Source organism: Aptenodytes forsteri, unplaced genomic scaffold (assembly GCF_000699145.1).
Source record: "Aptenodytes forsteri isolate BGI_AS27 unplaced genomic scaffold, ASM69914v1 Scaffold46, whole genome shotgun sequence".
Taxonomy (NCBI): Eukaryota; Metazoa; Chordata; class Aves; order Sphenisciformes; family Spheniscidae; genus Aptenodytes; species Aptenodytes forsteri.
The window spans coordinates 3,903,581-3,922,120 of NW_008794774.1; the positions used below are offsets into that span (position 1 = coordinate 3,903,581).

At 37.5% G+C, this 18,540-nt stretch overlaps 1 protein-coding gene across 1 annotated transcript in view; it reads right to left on the bottom strand.

Annotated features, from left to right (window-relative positions):
• MPDZ (multiple PDZ domain crumbs cell polarity complex component) overlaps positions 1 to 18,540 on the bottom strand; it is an 88,948-nt gene that overhangs the window by 49,321 nt on the left and 21,087 nt on the right. The window contains exons 9-17 of the mRNA XM_019470766.1: positions 17,027 to 17,115; positions 15,134 to 15,329; positions 13,731 to 13,820; positions 11,659 to 11,738; positions 10,272 to 10,418; positions 9,099 to 9,266; positions 7,923 to 8,108; positions 4,963 to 5,172; positions 539 to 697 (exon numbers count right to left, since the gene is read on the bottom strand). Of these exons, the coding sequence (XP_019326311.1) occupies positions 539 to 697; positions 4,963 to 5,172; positions 7,923 to 8,108; positions 9,099 to 9,266; positions 10,272 to 10,418; positions 11,659 to 11,738; positions 13,731 to 13,820; positions 15,134 to 15,329; positions 17,027 to 17,115 (1,325 nt within the window). The remainder of the gene's footprint in view (positions 1 to 538; positions 698 to 4,962; positions 5,173 to 7,922; positions 8,109 to 9,098; positions 9,267 to 10,271; positions 10,419 to 11,658; positions 11,739 to 13,730; positions 13,821 to 15,133; positions 15,330 to 17,026; positions 17,116 to 18,540) is intronic.

Here is an 18,540-nt window from a genome sequence, read left to right on the forward strand (position 1 = left end):
ACTTATCTTCATTTACTGACTTTAAATAGAAATTATTAGTAATCAGAGGTTTGATATTTACAGATTTACTTTTAATTACAGTAGCATTATGAACATTTCATTCAAGAACACAGTAAATGAATTAGCAAACATACTAACTATGAAGCATAAAAGCAAAGCTTAGGATGAAAATTTACTCTTGCTTTTCATACCTAAAATACTGTAGAATAACGCACTTATTTTGTGTTACCACTCTTTACCATGCTCTGAAGTAAAAACGATTAAATTTTTGTAGCAGAATGCTCACCTCAGCTTTAACACTACAAACATCTCACCATACTTTATCTGGCTATACAAAACACAAATCCAAGCTTTCAGCCTTCTAGCTGCCTCTCTCTTCAACACACACATCTGAAAGACACCAGTACTACCCTAAAAACAAAACTGCACTTCAATCTGGTAATGAAGCAGGATGACATAAAACATTTGTATCTAATAAAACAGCCTTTTCACACTTATAATCAAAGTTTGCCATCAATAAAACCATCCTCCTTTTTACCTTGGGAGTTGACAATGGAAGAGAGAAGCCGTAGTTCAGCTCACCGCTACAGGCACTGCCATGCAGAGCTATCATTGAAGCCTGGAAGACGTCACTCTCCAGCGAATACTGCGATTCAAAGGTGGACTCATCCGCTAGATCTGCCTCGCCGGAGTCCACCTAACAACAAAAGCAATTCAATCAGCCAGGCTATCTGTTACCTTCACACCACATAAGCCCCAAACACATGCACCTCAGTCGCTATATACTGACTGACACTTTCCGTCTTTTTTTCCCCCCTCCATGTTTTACATTGAAGTTATATTTGCACAGCACAGTAGGAAAAAATTCTGCTTCCAGTTACAATTCATGTTACTACATCTTCAGAGGTTGCAAAGAGTATCTGAAGCAAAGTGAGAGTCTCAACTGGAATGAGTTGCAGGGCTGAGGTAGGCTGATGCCTGTTAACAGAAGTACAAGGTGTTAGGAGAATTCTGCTGTACTCCCTGGTGTCAAAATTTTGATTTGTTTAAGGTTTTTTTTTTCTTTTTAATTTTCTTTTATAAGAATCAGAACTGAAAAAACAATGAGCTTCACTTAGTGCCACCTGTCAGGAATGTTCCCTCCACCCAATTTCATAGGTTCGGTTGTTTTTAAAAGGGTATGAAAAATAATCTTCTGGAAATTGCAATGCTTTCCAATATATTTATAAGAAACATTTATGACATGATTTTTTATGATTTCCAAAATATTTTACATTTGACAAGAAGATTAATATGGACAATTATCCCCTGTCTTAAGAAAAATGAAATTTTAGAAAGAGTTCCAGACATGGACACGGGCAGTATTTTTTGCCTTTTTTTTCTTAAATGAAATATAATTTTTTCAAAACTCATATACTTTCAAATACTAGAATAAAATTAAGTCCTACAAGACTTAATTTATGGTGCTTCACATACTACACTTTGATTACAATTTCTTCTCCCCTGGCAGAGCTCAAGAAAGCAGTGTATGCTAACAAAAATGATCAGTGAGTTCAGAGCCATGACCATGCCATAAACTTGTATGAAGCAGCCAAGTGAACCCATATGCAGAGATGGGATCTAAGTCTTGTTTTTCAGCCTCTGTGATTAATCATACTATGAATTTATTATGTCAGATTCACAACAGCAATAGCAACAATCTGCAATGATTCAACATACTGATTCCTTTTTGGGGTACAAATGATCCATTTTTTATTGTCTCAACCCTAAAGACTTAACAACTAATTCAAACTGCTCCTTTGGTGTAACTTACTCTCAGCCCATCTTCTGGAAAATGCAGACTAGTGTTACTGAAGCTATGCCCTAAAAAAAGGATTGTGAAAAATGGGGACAGACCTGTAGAATATGAATGTAGATTTATCTATGAAAAACAGTATCTCATGAGTGCACTCTGCAAACACATCTTTAACTGGGTGATTGCACATTCAATTTCATATTTTGCACATTTGACAGCTGACAGAGTTGACAATTTAACCATATTATTATCTGCCATATATTTCACTGTTCTTTCACAATTTTAATTTTTTGTATGAATCACATAGAAGTCAAATTTTTAAATACTTAAAGTTTTAATCTGATCTTCAACCCATCTTTAATTAAAAGATATTTACAATATATAATCTGGCTTCTTCATACTTCTTCTCAATGAATAGAATAAGGCAAATCCTATTACCTAACTACTGTACCAAGGTAACAAACTGCAGAAGAAAAAACAGGCAGTCTTGTTTAAAAGCAAGTTATTAAAACCAGGTTGTCATTTGCAAATGTGAAAAAATAGCAAACATACTGGAATCAGTAATTCAGAGAGTTTTGCCTTGAAGGAATCCATTTCAGCTTTTTGTTTGGTTTTGTTTTTTTTCTAATGAATTAAGTTCTGGTGTTTAGTAGAAACTGCTTCTCTACTCATCCCCAGAAAATGAGGGCCAAATAACTTCAATATCAGGCCCAGATCAGTACAAATAAACATTAGAAGACACACTCGGAATATATTTATATTCTGTTTTTTGGGGGCTTGGGGGGTTTTTTGTAGAGTCCTATTTCCTTTGTCTTTTTCATCTGAGTTCTTATTGGTAAACTCTGGGCTATGTAAGGCACTGAATGCTCAGGTAAGACGCATTGTTTGTACAAGTGAACACCTTTTGACCTTGCAGATCTCATAATCACCGATTGATGCTGAAGTCTAAATAATACTATTAGGAGGAAGCATTGGCAGCTTTTGAAGACAGACAGCATTCCTTTTAAGGCTGGCTTACATGCAAAAAGAGAGTTCCAAAAACTTTTAAAGGTAGAGAAGTGATGTATTATGATATATAGGCAGACAGATTTATTTACAAAATAAGCACATGAGCATTTCTCTACACAAGGTGAGATTTTCAAAGGGATACTCCGTGCATGCAAGGAGAAGTGGGCAGCCATGCACTTTTGAAAACCTCAGCAAAATACTTCCTTTTTTCCCAGCAACTAACATATTATAGGCCAGATTCACAGCTCATGCACACAGCCAAAATCTCCAGATGCCAGTTTCTACCATGTGGGGATCCATCCCAGCGATGGTGGATGAGTAATGTGGTGACAGTAAACACTAAAAAATAAGCACGAACAGTGACAAAGCAACCCCTTTCATTACAAAATGCAAAGACTTAAGAAATCTTTTGTAAGTTGGGCCACTAACCAGAGCCAGCTCAGCATGGAAGAGGGCTGCATCAGCTGGCCCCTCCTCCTCAAGTGACTGGGCAGTGTAGAAAAAGCAATCTTCCTTAGCAGAGACATAGCCCTCCTCTGGTGAAAGCTGCAGAAAGAACGAAGCTCTGAGTTGGATGAGTGGCCAGGACACAGGGCGTGCAGTGCGTTATGTGTGTGGGTTTAGAGAGGCAAATGAATTCCAAATGCAGCAAAGAGTTCATGTCAATCACAGTCACAGTGTTGGGTAGGTAGTTTTTTTTCAAATTTACCTGAATTGATTCAGCTTCACATCTCATTTTACATCCCCAAGTAATGAAAAAGGCCTATCCAGCTATACCACAGAGCCCACAGCTGAGTCTAAACTCATTTTCAATTTCTGCTCTTATTAAACATATACTAAAACTGCCATCAGAGCTGCCACCAGGGAAAAAGCCTAACAGCAGAGGCCTTTACAACCTTGCTAGCTGCAGAGTAATCTTGTTAGCAGGCAGGAAGGCTGCGTCCACTGTCTGCGTTTTATGATTGTATCTACTGGGTGGAACAGCCTCAGGAGGACAAAACACAATTCTGACTAAAAACCAGCAGCTTTTTCCAACATAATTTGATGCTAGGTGCATTCGTCCAGTACTGCAAAGAAGCCAGTGATTATTCACTATGTTTAATTAATTGGCAAGTATAATACATGAAATATTAAAAGTGCAAATGCTGAATGTTTACAAAATGCAGGGAACAGAAACAAAACCCCCACGTATTTTCTCTTTTAGAGTGACATCTTCTTAAGTAGGAAAATATTCATTTGCAAGACATTTTAGTGTGTAACACAGAGTCTCCACTACAAAAAACGAATTTAACAAAGCAAGTTAAAAAAGTACCCTCTTACTATGAAAAGGAAAGTTTCTAGTAACTTAAACATCAGCCATTCCCTCCTACCCTCTCCACAAAGATCCACTAAGAATGAAAATTTGGTATCTGCATCCACAAGGATCACAAGATTACCATTTAATGAAAAGCAAAAATGAACCCCAAACACTGCACTTGGGCTTACAAATATAGTGAAAGGTATTTTCTTTGTATGTATAAACTGATTTGAATTTAACACACCAGGGACACTAGTCCACTAGCATCCTTACTGACATGCTATCTCGGTAACCCTAGGCCTCCTACAACCTCATTCTTCTAATTGTTACAGACTACCTTCTAAAATCTAGCCTGAAATTATTTATGGCTATACTAAAATAACCAGTTTGAGGTATATGAAGTGAAGACTACTCACCATTCTTTAAACATAAAGTGTGCAGTCTAAATACAAAGACTGCATATGTACTATACCTTGCAAAGCAAAGGAACAGGCAAATTCCAGGCAAACTACAAAAAATTGACTTTGTGTCACCATCTCACACATTCAGAGAATCTTGTAAAGTGTACAAAATTATGCCTGGCAACTTGCAGCCCTGAAAGACTGTGCTGGTTGCAAGATGCTTCACTGTTTTCTCAGCTGCAAGGCAGGTGTGATAGGTCCTGCAATCACTACACCAGTCATACACTAGACAGGCCACTCCTCTATGCAAGGAGATACAGGAATCTGTTAAAGACAGTTTCTGGATGTTTTGAGCCACCCAGCTGTACCCCAAAGCACACAAAAGTGTATGCAGAAGTCAGGATCATCATGTACCAGCTTAAATTACATGAAAAGTACCCATCAAATTCCCAAATCCTTACAGGCAGTGGTTTGGCAACTCCTATTTTAACTGTTCCTGCTGGGGCTCCTTTCAGTGCTTGTACCGCTTCCTCCAGGCTGCCATTTTCCAAGTTGATATTGTTGACAAACATAAGCCGATCTCCGGGAAGAAGTCTGCCATCTTGCTCAGCCACACCCCCAGGAACTAATGAGCGAATCACAATTACGGTGTTTGCTGGATCAACAGGATCCTAATTAAATAAAACGAAGAAAAACATTTCATTTTATTTATTCTTTTATGTCTTGAGAGGCTAATTTTTATGCAGAGTTGGGTTATTAAAAAAATTGGAGCTCTGCTCCAGATGAACCCTCAGCAGGAACATACCCTCCTGTCCATACTGCCCGTATGTTTAGACTTCCACCTATTTTTAGTTCTTAAATGTGAAAATTATTACTCTTTTCTAGGTGATGTCCCATCATATATCTCCAGCATAAAATAGTGCTAAATTGCAGAGTGCTGTTCATACTGTAATGAGTAATTACACACCAGAAATTCAAATACTTCCTACTGCAATGACAGCGTTGCAGACTTCATCCTCCCTTACACTCAGTGGTTTGGGAATACAGCTGGGCAGTGCAGCCTAGGGCACTCTGGCAGAACAAAGGGCTTATTTTCAATAACTCTCTTATACTTCATGGCACCACATCTTGCTCAGCTGAGAAAGCACTTTTTAAGGGGCAAGTCCCAGTGCATAACTAATTAAACACTTTATGGGAGACAGGAACATACCAACACAGCACTCTAATCAAGAAGATACAACAAACTGGCGTTTGCTTTTAAAAAAGAAAACTGCTTTGAAGTCCCCATCCTTCAACACACTGATTTTTATAAAAATGCTACCATCAAATACTAAGAACAGATTCTGTTATAACAATTATCACAGGTGCACACACTTGCATGATTCTTATAGAACTACATTCACAAGGAACATCATTACATGTCAATACTTCCAACACATGGGAATGCACTTGAGTGCATGCACAGAAAAAAACAAGAAATGTAATAATGTACCAGCTTTACTGATAGCAAAAGGAAGAGAAAAGCAAACATCTACAAACTGGCATCCAACTATAACAAGTTCCCATGCCCAGATATACACCTGAGAGGATGCACACCATCAAGGCAGCACCCAAAACCACAGGACTTGGAGGCTGATGAAAGCTAGTGTGAGAGAGAGGCATTGAGGGAGGAGGGAGGGAGGGAAGGACACCAAGAAGACCCTTAGCACTTCATGGCAGTTAATGCAGTAAGAATGCCATAGAGCAATAAAACACTTCACAAGTGGAAATACAACTAGCATTGCTGGAGATAGTGCTTAAGCCCTAACACTGACATCTTCCTCACTAATTTAACAACAAGTATTTACACTGTCACTTTAGATGACACTGCATGACATAGTTTTTGAAAAAAATCACCTCTCTAGTGTATGTGATAGTCTTCCCTGGGTTAAGAAATTACATAGACTTTCCTACAGGCCTGCTATTGTAGAAAACATGAGGAATGTATGAGTATGAACATAACTGTCCTTAACTTCAGTCACTGTTCATTGAAAATTAATTGAAAATTTGATGGAAACAGCAAAATATGAAGATAAATCTCACTGTAAACTTATTGTTCACAGTCTTAGATGAAAGCAGAAACTTCAGTGACAAAATGAAATGTTTTAGCCACATCTCAAAAGAGAGAACATAGGAAAAATCACAAATATTATAACATCAAAAAAAAAAGGTAAGTTTCAGAACGCTGACTACAGCTGTAGGATATAATCAAACTCATATTTGCAAAATATATGAAACAATTTAAGGTACTTCCCACAACCCTTCAGTATTACCATCCATAAACAAAATTCAGTAACTAACCACATAGGCAACCACCATTTGTGTCAACGCTTCAGAAGAAGCTGAAGCAAAAACGTGCTTTATTTTGTGCTGACGTGGACTCCAAATACTCAGGCTCAGCTATGGTGTCTCACTGCAGAGCATCATGAGTAACACATTAAAGAGTAGTCATTGTTTCGTAAAACAGATACTTGACTATGCCTTTATCCTTCAGATTATTAAACTACACTGCTCTTCACCTTTATCAGTGTGCAAATGCAAAATACTACTGAAGCATAGATTAATTCTAAACAGTGCCCTGCGGGCATAATTTCCACCTGGAAGTGACCTCCAGATGCAAATGCATATATTCTTAGGGACAAGATCCAGCAGAGACCTGGGAGGAGACTGCATCTTACAGCACCACCAAACAGCTGAGGAAAAGCCTACGCAAACCACAGGGAGAAATTACTTGACTTTGAACAGATTAAAAATTATCCACTGTGACAACTGGGAACAGGAGGAACATTTGTTCTGGGATCCTGACCAAATGCAGGCAGGAGACAGGCACTGAGCTGTTCGTTGGGACACACCAAGAATCACAGCTTGAGATACCCAGGAATTCTGAAGTCAAACACAAAATGAATGGGGATGTTCAGGCACGTCCTGGACAGACAGCAGCTAAGCAAGGGATTTCAGAATTGCAGTTCTGGATTTTAGTAAATCCTGCTTTAAGCACCTAAGTCCTTTATTGGATCTTGCCCTAAGCACCTCACTGCAGGTGCAAAACACATGGCTAAATGCCTCAATATTCTGACTACATCATTCATTGTCCCTGGGGTGCTAGCAGATGAGCTTTCTGAAGCCCGTGGTATATTATGGATTACATATTTTTCTGGACCAGTATTACCATTATCATTAGAACTTGTAGTCTAAATACAGTAAGAGGAATAAGTAATGTAGCTATTGGGATGCCTACCAGTAGTGACATCCATTTAGCTTTACTGTATCGCTTCGTTTCCATTAACATTTACACTTAAAATACGTATTTAGACCATACTGCGAGATCCAAACAACAAAAAGGATTTTGTCCTCTACTCAAAGAAAGGAGTGCAGAAGTTACCTGGTAGTCCAATATGCTAAATCCAAGTCCCATAGTCCCTTTCTCCAGCTCAATGTGCTGTACTTCTGTTTCCCACATTGCCAAAGATGAGCTTTGCACCTCTTCCACACTCTGACCCTCGTCAGTTATTTCCAAAGCTGTTCCCTCTGTGTCTGAGGAGCCAATGAATCCAAGGTCTATGTGAGCCTGAGAAAAACAGTGCATGTTCACCAATAAAATGTAAATGTCTGTGAATCTGCAGAGACAAAACTCTGTTCACCAAGAACAAGATAAAAACTAAGTGATGTTTCTCTAAACGCAGAGAAAGTGCAAGCACTCAGCAGAGTTAACAAGTCTGATAAAGCTAGCACAGAATTCACATATCCTTGTAACCAAATAGCTATGCTGCAAGTATATGAAAGTACTCACTGGAAAAATATTTACAAAATGGAATTACTGTCAAACTAAAAACTTCAGAAAACTTCATTAGTACATGTATTCAAACATACAGAAATATCTGTTATTAAACGGCATGTCTAAAAATATGCCTTGATCTAAACATAGTAGCACTGACAGGAGTCAGAACATTTAAAGAAAGAAAACAGACACATACATACACACACATATATGTTGTTCTCTCCCCTCGGTTTCATAGAAAAGCTTAGCAACAATAAGCTGAATTTGGTGCCTTGTCCAGAACTCAGAATTAACTGCCTCTTTTCATACAAATGCTATTGCTTTGTATAGTATACGGCAGACTATTCCTACATATTTAGTACATCAGGCTGCCCAGAGCTTTGCGCTTATCAGTGCAGAATTTTGTCTGCCAGTGAATGCACACGCAGCTCTGCACAACACAAACCCAGAAAGCAAAGTTTGAAACCAGATTAAATATATTCAGATTCTAAAGAACACACAGTTCAGTTTGCCATACACCCACGGCCTACCTGCAGAACACAAGTTAAGTACTTGGGTAGACAGACCTGCATCCCAGAATATTTCTGCCCATGAACTACCAGGATTGACACCTTCTGGTTGCCCTAAAGTATGGTTGATGAACATAATTTGCCTTTTTCAATTTATCTGGTTCCAAGTCCTAAAATATTAAAATATATTTTCTAATCTTGTATGAGAACTTTATATGTTTTTTCTCAAGGAAACGACCATTTTCTCAGTGATTTTTTTAAGACAAAATACCTTTTCTGTGAGCTGAACGTCAGATAGACTTAAACTCTCCAGTACTTCTGGGTGAGTGGTGGGGGGAGCTACTGGACGACAGCACACCATTGTCACCTTAATAGGCAGTTCTTTCAAGATATTGACCACATCCTTGTGATTTTCTCCAAGCAAAGAGATCTCATTCACCTCAATAAATAAAGAATATACAGTGTTTAGAAGTACAATGAACAAAAAATGGGTAGAAAACAAAAGCCCAACCCACTAACCACCTGATTGCAAAAAAAAAAAAAAAAAAAAAAAAAAAAAAAAAAAAAAAAAAAAAAAAAAAAAAAAAAAAAAAAAAAAAAAAAAAAAAAAAAAAAAAAAAAAAAAAAAAAAAAAAAAAAAAAAAAAAAAAAAAAAAAAAAAAAAAAAAAAAAAAAAAAAAAAAAAAAAAAAAAAAAAAAAAAAAAAAAAAAAAAAAAAAAAAAAAAAAAAAAAAAAAAAAAAAAAAAAAAAAAAAAAAAAAAAAAAAAAAAAAAAAAAAAAAAAAAAAAAAAAAAAAAAAAAAAAAAAAAAAAAAAAAAAAAAAAAAAAAAAAAAAAAAAAAAAAAAAAAAAAAAAAAAAAAAAAAAAAAAAAAAAAAAAAAAAAAAAAAAAAAAAAAAAAAAAAAAAAAAAAAAAAAAAACACCACCACCATGCTACTGGACATTGTCAACCCTTAATTTCTGCTCAATTTGGTGCTCAGAATGAGCACCAAGATAAGTTTTGAACTGAATGGATAGTCTCATAAATTGCGTGACACCACCCTACAAACACCACATACTCTGTCACTTCATGTTTCTTGCATTCACGTGAACCAAATTCACATTTTAGTTATGAGAAAATGATTTAGAAAAGCAAAGAGGTGTTTAGTCCCTTCACCGTGTAGGGATATTCCTATTAAATTTTAATGCTTTTGCTAGGTATTCTTTTTTGGTGACCTTGAACCGTATCTGAAAACATCAGCTATCAGCTGAGAAATGCATGTAAACATATGCATTCATATAAATACGTATAAGTACATATGAAGTGACTGCTCAAGCACTTCTGGTTACAGCTGGTATGCAGTTACATATGCTACATTCCCAAAGTCATAACCTGTGAGAAGCAAGTCACTGCTCAAAAATCTTACTGAATGCAGGATAAGATGAAGTAGTATTTTTCCTTACTTCCAGCAGCTCATCTCCACTGAACAGCTTGCCACTCCGTCCAACTGGCCCCTCCGGTAAGATAGATCTGATGAAATGATGTCCCACTGTAGCTTCAAGGCTTATCCCTAACCCACTGCTTTCACTAAATTTGTTAACTATAGCCACCTAAAAAAATATTATGAAATTGTTACTTCTGACATATTTACATCTGTACCTGTTACTTTCCATTTCAATTTACATACAATGAGGTGAATATTCCAGAAGTGAGAAACAAGAAATATTGTCTGTGTAATGCAGACTTTTAAACTGCAAAAGCATCCAAAGTTACTAGCTTAGGTTTTTCAACAGCACTGAGGGAAATAAAAACTGCAGCTTAAAAGAAAGAATCCAACTTTAACTTCCCCGTAAGATGAAAAGCACTGAGAAGGAAAACAAATACCAGATAAAACCTAAAATCTGCAGGCTACATTTAGTGAAAGTTACACAATCACAAAATAGTAGACTATTCTGGAAAGGAAACTACTGTTATGGATTCACACAGTGTTATCCAGGAACCACAACAGACCAAAACACCCTGTCCAGAGTAACACGACTATGTCACCCCATGCACGTTTATAGAAAGTCAGCACTGCAGACCTACTCTTTTACCTGCCTTTATGTGGTGCTTCAGACTCTTAAGCAGAACAACAAGAAAAGCCCCTTAAGCACAGAAACTGAAACACAGCCCAACCCAATATAACCTATGCCAGATGGGGAAGAGGCTCTGCAATGCATTTGTGTAAAAATGTGACAATTTTTTGGATCAGGGGACAGTCAGGTAAAAACTGAAACTTTGACCACATACCACTTCACCATAAACAAGTGGGAACTGTATATGACAACAATATATCTAATAATACATAATTTTGCAGAGACTACAGCTCTGGCATATAATTTTGAAATAAAGTCCTAAACTCAGATACTGCTTTTCAACTGTATCTACAGTAAATATCCTATGCATTATTTAGATCATTACATCAAACAATTCATTCAGGATGCAGAATGGGTAGGACATTTCAAGCATTAGCTTCAAATTCTGGCTAATGAAGGGAGCTTTGAAGTTCACCTTAAATATTATTTTTTCCTCTAATACACATTTATCCTCTTGAAGCTAGGAAATCTGTGAAACAATACTCACAGGCACAGTAACCTAAGAAGCCTGTGATTATTTTGCTAAAATCAATACAGAAAAATATATATCTATATTTAAAATTTATAATCAAAATAAAATAATCTCAACAGATTAAGAAGCATATGTATGATTTTTATAAAGGAACAAATTTAATACAAACATATTTGTATCTGTATGTTAGCAACATAATACAGATCAAAGGGCAGTTAGTAATAGTAATCAAAGTTTACCTACCACTATTTCATAATTCGAACCCATAATCCTCTGCCACTTTGCCTTCGTAGCTGCTGCTTCTGTAGTAGTTAGCTGGAAATCTAAAAGTTATGTCTGAGATTACTGTGACAAAAAAGTAAAACATCCTGTCTATTCCTATAACTGATAAAGTATATGGACCACACAAGACTACACAATCACTCCTGTGATGCCAGAACTCTCCTAAATAAGACTGAAAACACAACCTGTTTTGTCTCACTGGGCTTGGGTTTACCAGAGGAGAAACTTGCAAAATAGTATTAGATCCCACCTCCTGCAAAACTAACTGTGTATTTTGAAAGACATGAAATTCAGTCAAAAAGTTTGGTGTGAATGGCTGGGAGGAAAGGACACATACTTAAACTAGCCTCAGTGTTGAGTGAATTTAATGCAACTTTACAAGATAATGGGCACAAGGCAAATGAAAAAGTTACATGCATACTCCAGGCATCTGTTAACCAGACTGTATGTGGGCTGATCAGATTGATTCAGGGGGATGGCCGAAATTCTTACTTATGTGATACTGCATATTGATCCTTTTGAACAGACCCTGCATTTTACAGAGAGTGTCCGAGGAAGGTTTTCAAACAAAATCTGGAGGTTTTGTACTTTCAAAACTATGAGCACAACTGTAAAAGATGTTTTTGAAACTGTAGGCCATAGGGGGTCTTAGTGAGAGAACTCAAGCCTTATCTCTTTTTTTTTTTTTGGTTAGATTCACATACGTGCACACATACAATGAGAAACAATTCTAATAGCTAAAGAGCAGAAATGAAATTGGAAGGGAAGGAGGGGAGAAAAGCAATGACACTGTGAAAACTATAATGACAGGCTAGGCAGCAAACTGCAGCAACTCTTGATTGAAATTTTATCTGCAGGCTGAAAAAACAGAAATTATTTCCTCCTGCTTATTTTCCCCTCATTCACACTGTTTAGATTCTACGGCAGGAAACAATAAAAAGCAGTATTTAGATACAACAGTCAGCAAACACAGCAGATTTAACAGGACCCTACATATTCAAGGTCCATGGTCTGTGCTGTGCCTATAGTAAGTATCAAAATAAACTCTTCAGGTCTGAATGCTCATCTCAGGCGAAGACTAAAATCTTCATTGCAAGATTAAGTTCCCAACTCCCACTGACTTTTAGTAAGAATTTAAAGTGACTAACAGCCTCAGACAGTGTTTTAAATCTAGTCATTGCTCAGAAACATTACTAAAAATAAAGCCAGGTGTTATGTGGCATTCAAATATTACAACACTTTCCCCACAGCAGAGACTTTGCAGTATCTGCAGGAAAGGTGTTAATTTTTTTTTTCAGCTATCCAGGATAATGGAATAGCATGAGTTATGAAAAGATACATATTACAGAACTCATATGGGTGATGCTTTTCAGTTCCCCTCTAGCTTTGGAAGCAGGGCAATGTTAGGAAACACATCAAGTGCTGTCTCAATCTGGAAAACATGTCATGACATAGGACTTCTGAAATGCACCACAGGGCCCTAACAGCTCGAGAGGGAAAGGAAAATACCCATTAGAAAATAAGAATTTCCACAAGGAGTACGGGAAACGTCAGAGCATATCAGTGCACCAGAACTGACTGAATTTCAAATATTATCAGAGAACACAGATTGAAATGAATGCAAGCTCAGGAATTTGTGAAAAGGAAGTTTATCAGAAGAGGTAGAAGTCCTGGAACTGCAGCTGGGCTAGAAAGCTAAGGCATGTTGGGGAATGAGAAGGGAAGAAGTTTAATACACAACTAGAATAAAAAGAGTAGAAATACAAAACTAGACTGAAAAGAGGGCTGAGCATGTAGCAAAAGCAGACTGCTTCATGTGACATCTTTAACATATAATTACTTTCAGAGACATACAGCAGTCAGTGATCTTACAGCACTCAAGAGTACATGCTTACATGTATGATTACTTTCACTTTCTAGCTGTACCTCAGCTACATAGCCCAGAGGAGATGGAAAGGCACACAAAACACCCGATCTTTGTGTAAGCGCACCCAAGTGCATTTTCACAGAATAAAGTATTAAAAGTTGCGAACCTGTTTCCTGTTGTTTCATGTCCTCTCCGATATTTACCACACTGGCACTGCATGGCAGTGATGGGGAGCCCTGTTCTATTTCACTGTTATCTGGAAAAAGAAGAAGAAGCCTTTTCAGCTATTTTATGTGTTGCAATATTCATGAAGCTCACAGGCATGCCTCAGGGCACTGACTCTCTTTTTCACTGGACTTCAGAGAAGTCCATATTTGGCAAATGGAATCTGGCATGAGGGGCCCAAGAAATGCCATATTTTAAAGACATTTTCTCTTCTGTTAATGTTTTGCCTTCTCCAGTGAATTTTTCAATGAAACAAGACAAAAAAAGCACAATTATCAATAGCTGCATCTCTATGATTGAAAGAAAAGTTACTGGAAAACATGTAACTGTAACATTCTTTAGCACCCTTGTATTACCTATTTTTTTCCTTCCTCTTCTTTCCTTTGTGCAATTCAGGAAGCTGACACTGAAAAACGAAAATGCTACAGACTTGGAGACCTGCATACCTGACAGACTTTTCACTTGTAGAAAGCCTCTCCTACCACAGAGTTCTGTTAGGTATGCTGCTGGCTGTCAGCTGTCTTGACACCTCTAGGCTGGAGAAACAGCACCTTCTGAGCATTTCCTCTAATTTTTGCTAAAGGTGAGAATGAGAGGATGCCATACAGATAACATTCTACTGGGTCATTCAAAATCTTGTGCGAGGTGGGGATTATGCCTCAGTCTATGACTTGTGATATACTTCTGCTGACATCAACCTATAACAAAAGTAGCTGAAAAAAATCTGTTTGTGCATCCAGCCTCTGTGCAGATACTCTGTTCAAACACTTTCAAGATCTGGCACATATACTTCAAGATGTGCACAGTGTAAGATTAAGCTTCACTAATCTCATCTCAGCAGCAGCAAAATTAATATTGGTCATTGGCTTCTGAACTTTGTACACATATATAGTTTATCAGATTATTAATAACCTCTAGATACAGGCCATTCCTCTCATACCTCAAGCTTGTGACACTGACACGCAAGAGCGAAAGGAACTGAGACTTGCTTTTGCTTATTGTGGAGGGTATCTCTTTGCTTGCTCTTGAATGCAGCTCTCACCCTTGAGCACGAATAAACATTCATTGCCTTCTTACCATTTGAAGATTTGCAGGATCAAAGTCTTGAAGCAATTCAGCCAGAAGTGCAATGCAGCACAGAGCTTTCAACACTCACTTTGAAAATGTAGCAAGTAATACCACTGTGTCTAACAGATTAATCAAACCATAGTAGATGAAATTCTCTGCTCATGTACAGCAGCTCTGCCATCTACCCGGAATGAATCTGGCCCATTTTATTTCCAGTTTGCAATTGAGAAGAAAAATGTTTCAAGCCAACTTTAAAGCAAAGCCAGTTTTAATTACCTTTGGCTGTGCTACTATCCATTGTTTGGAACAGTAAGTCCTTTTCAACAGCAGCACTGAAGTCCTCCTGGGGCTGAATATGATTTTCCTGCTTAAGCCCTCTTCTGATCAAAGTGAGACGAACCGTTTGTCCCGTGTGCCGCAAAACATCAACTGCTTGCTGGTTAGTAAAACCCTGAAGATTTGTTCCATCCACCTGCAGGATTAAGCAGCTTTTCAGCCCGCAAAACACCACACAGAAAAAAAAAATGTCTAGGGCAAAATAATATGGTGAGCTCTCAGCATTTGTTAGCCTGAGCACTAAGCAAGCGGAGGGACGAGAACAAAAACCTGGATGACTTAACGACATTGGATACACTAAGCACTTTCACTGGAGTACCCCACAGCTAGGTAACAACCAGTACCACAGCAAACTGGGGAGAAGTGCTTTGGGTGCCCACCACAGTGGGGCCAGGCAGATCTGCTTTGCCAGGTGGGAGAGGACACAGCACATGCTGTGCGGGACACATTGTGCAGCCTGCCTGCTCAACCACTTCAGCCATCCCCACCGCTGAGGAGAAAATACTGGGTGAATAAACCAACACAGCCATGGCTGGGAGAGCTGGGGAGGGGAGGGTGAGGAGAGACACATCCGTCCACTGTGGTAGAAAGAACTACAGAGCGCAGCCGTTCTGAGGCCAGGTAACGTCAGACACAGTGAAGTCTACTATTGAACACTGTGAAGTCCAATTTCCTGATCAAACACTGTCCCAGCTAGCCAGATGTTCTCTCTGATCCGTCATTTTAATATTCTAAAGAACAAGATTTTGGCCTCTTCTGTTTGAAGCAACCCCATTATCTCATTAACTCAGGGTTTTCTTCTGAAACTCAAGACTTTGGCATTGCTCAATTTCACCGCATTATCCCTAGTACACTCCACTTTTTATTCTCCTTCTCCCTGCAAACTCCATATTATTCTATTATTTCTCCGTCTCACCCCTCAGCACCTTTAACCTCTGAAATACCTCTAACAATACTATATTCCTTGACTCCTGTAGTTGTTTCAGTCTATCTATACAACATACATATTCCATTATTTTAATTCCTCCTGCATGAAGAATGACTCCCCCTGGACCCTTAATCGTTTTGTTGCCCCTCTCTGAACTTCTTCCAACTCTGGTGCTCTTCTAAATATAATTAAAAATGAGCTGGGGTTATTTAATTTTTCCTCCACATTTAAGCAAACCCTATTTTAAAAAGTTTATTATTCTTTTGTCTGAGGTCACTCAAATCTTCTTCTCCTTCTGCATCTGCAGTAGAAGAAGAAATCAAACTTTGACATAATCAATTTTAGCCATTTGTACACAGCATTTAAATCATTATAAAAAACATATATACTTCCACATACAAACATGCAGGCACATTTGTACTGGGAGAGAGACCATAACCTGTTCTTAGTGCTGCCTTCGCACAAATTCAAGGCCAGATCTATGACAGCCACAAAAACACGGTTCCTGCATTCATGACCTGATTTTCACCACACAATTAACATTTTAGGCATGAAAATACTTTCTTCTTTCTCTGAGCATCTAAAACTTTAATGACATGCTTTTAAAAATCATTTTGAACAGTTGCTTAATTTGAATCAAACTGAAACTTTGCGTTTACTAAGCAGTCTCAAAGCTCCTACTGATAAGATACACACATACAACACATTTTCTTGAGAAACACAAGTTACACACAAGTAGCATAATCAGAAAGATAATGTGATCGAATACTCAGTCAAAAAAAGGACTCACCATTTCAACACCAATCCTAAATGTTTTAAACACATAGTATATGAGCATCTCTTTACAACTTAAAGAAGTGGAGTTTTGCAGACAAGCGATCTCATTTCTTTCTGTGTTTACTTACAACTATAATTTGATCTCCCACATGCCTTCTGCCATCATGTTCAACAGCACTGCCTTTTGTAATGCTTTTCACAAAGATACCAGAAGGTTCTGGGATGAAGAAACAGAGAAAACTAAATTAACTAATTTATTAAGAAACAATTTAATTAATGCAACAGTCTCCAAATAATGCCACCGGCCAAAGGGAGAAAAAGAAAGAAAACACAATCTCCACGTAAGATAAGGAAAGAATCATCAAGAAAGTATATGCTTTAGGTAAAACAAATGTATTATTATTTTCCTAAAGGATGAGCTTGATTAATGTCAGCTTGCATTGCACCAGATCTCATTCAAAATCTTACAACGCCAAATTCCCTTTCTTGCTGCAAAAGAAGAAATACTCTAACTTATGTTAATCTAAATGTTGAAACCAATATTGACAAAAAACTTACCTCTGACTCTTGGTCAGACTTAAAACTGCAGGACAGAAAATTCAGTCTGAGTACACTAACCTGGTAAATTCTGTATTTGCTATGTACTTAATAACTGCTTAAGAAAATGCACACTTGGATAACCAAATGCAGAAAATTATAAGCAAGCAGGACTACAAATTACATTTGAACCAGCTTTTAACTACAGCTGTAAGTCAGTATTTGATCCAATAAAGAAAAAGAAGACACAAAAGAAAAAAAAAAAACAAACCCCAAAACAGAACCATTTTAGACAGTTACTGATTTTGAATCAGAAGGAAAAGTCATATATATAAAACTCCTACAGAAGGGACATTTTACAAAAAGAAATCCATTTCAGGAAAAACACACTGGAATTTGAAACAAATTCAGCAGCTCAGTAAAGTGAAAATCTATGGAGTTCCTACACGCGCATTTTGCATAGTATACATGAAATCAAGAAAAATACTAGCATGAACTGGCATGAAATCAGGTCTGAGGGTCACAGGCCTGTAACATTGGTATCAGAAATCACATTTTACAAAAAGAAATCCATTTCAGGAAAAACACACTGGAATTTGAAACAAATTCAGCAGCTCAGTAAAGTGAAAATCTATGGAGTTCCTACACGCGCATTTTGCATAGTATACATGAAATCAAGAAAAATACTAGCATGAACTGGCATGAAATCAGGTCTGAGGGTCACAGGCCTGTAACATTGGTATCAGAAATCTTAACAGAATCTACTTTCTCGCGACAAATGTTCCAACTCTGTTAAATGAATACTTTTGATAAGAAGATAATCCACTACAAAATGGGAAAATGGGTTTTAACAGCTGCCAAGACACCCTAGTGCCTTTGCAGACCTGAAACTCATCTTTTACTGGGCCTCAATATGACAAAAGTTAGCAGGAAGGAGGGCTAAATCTATGTTTTGCTCTAATGACTATATTCAGCTTAGGAAGAATAAGACTACAAATATATTTAAGTCACGACATTGACAATTCTTTTCTGTTTTTTCTTAATTTATTGTTTTCCCCGGTGTCGTGGTTTAAACTCAGCCGGCAACTAAGCACCACACAGCCTC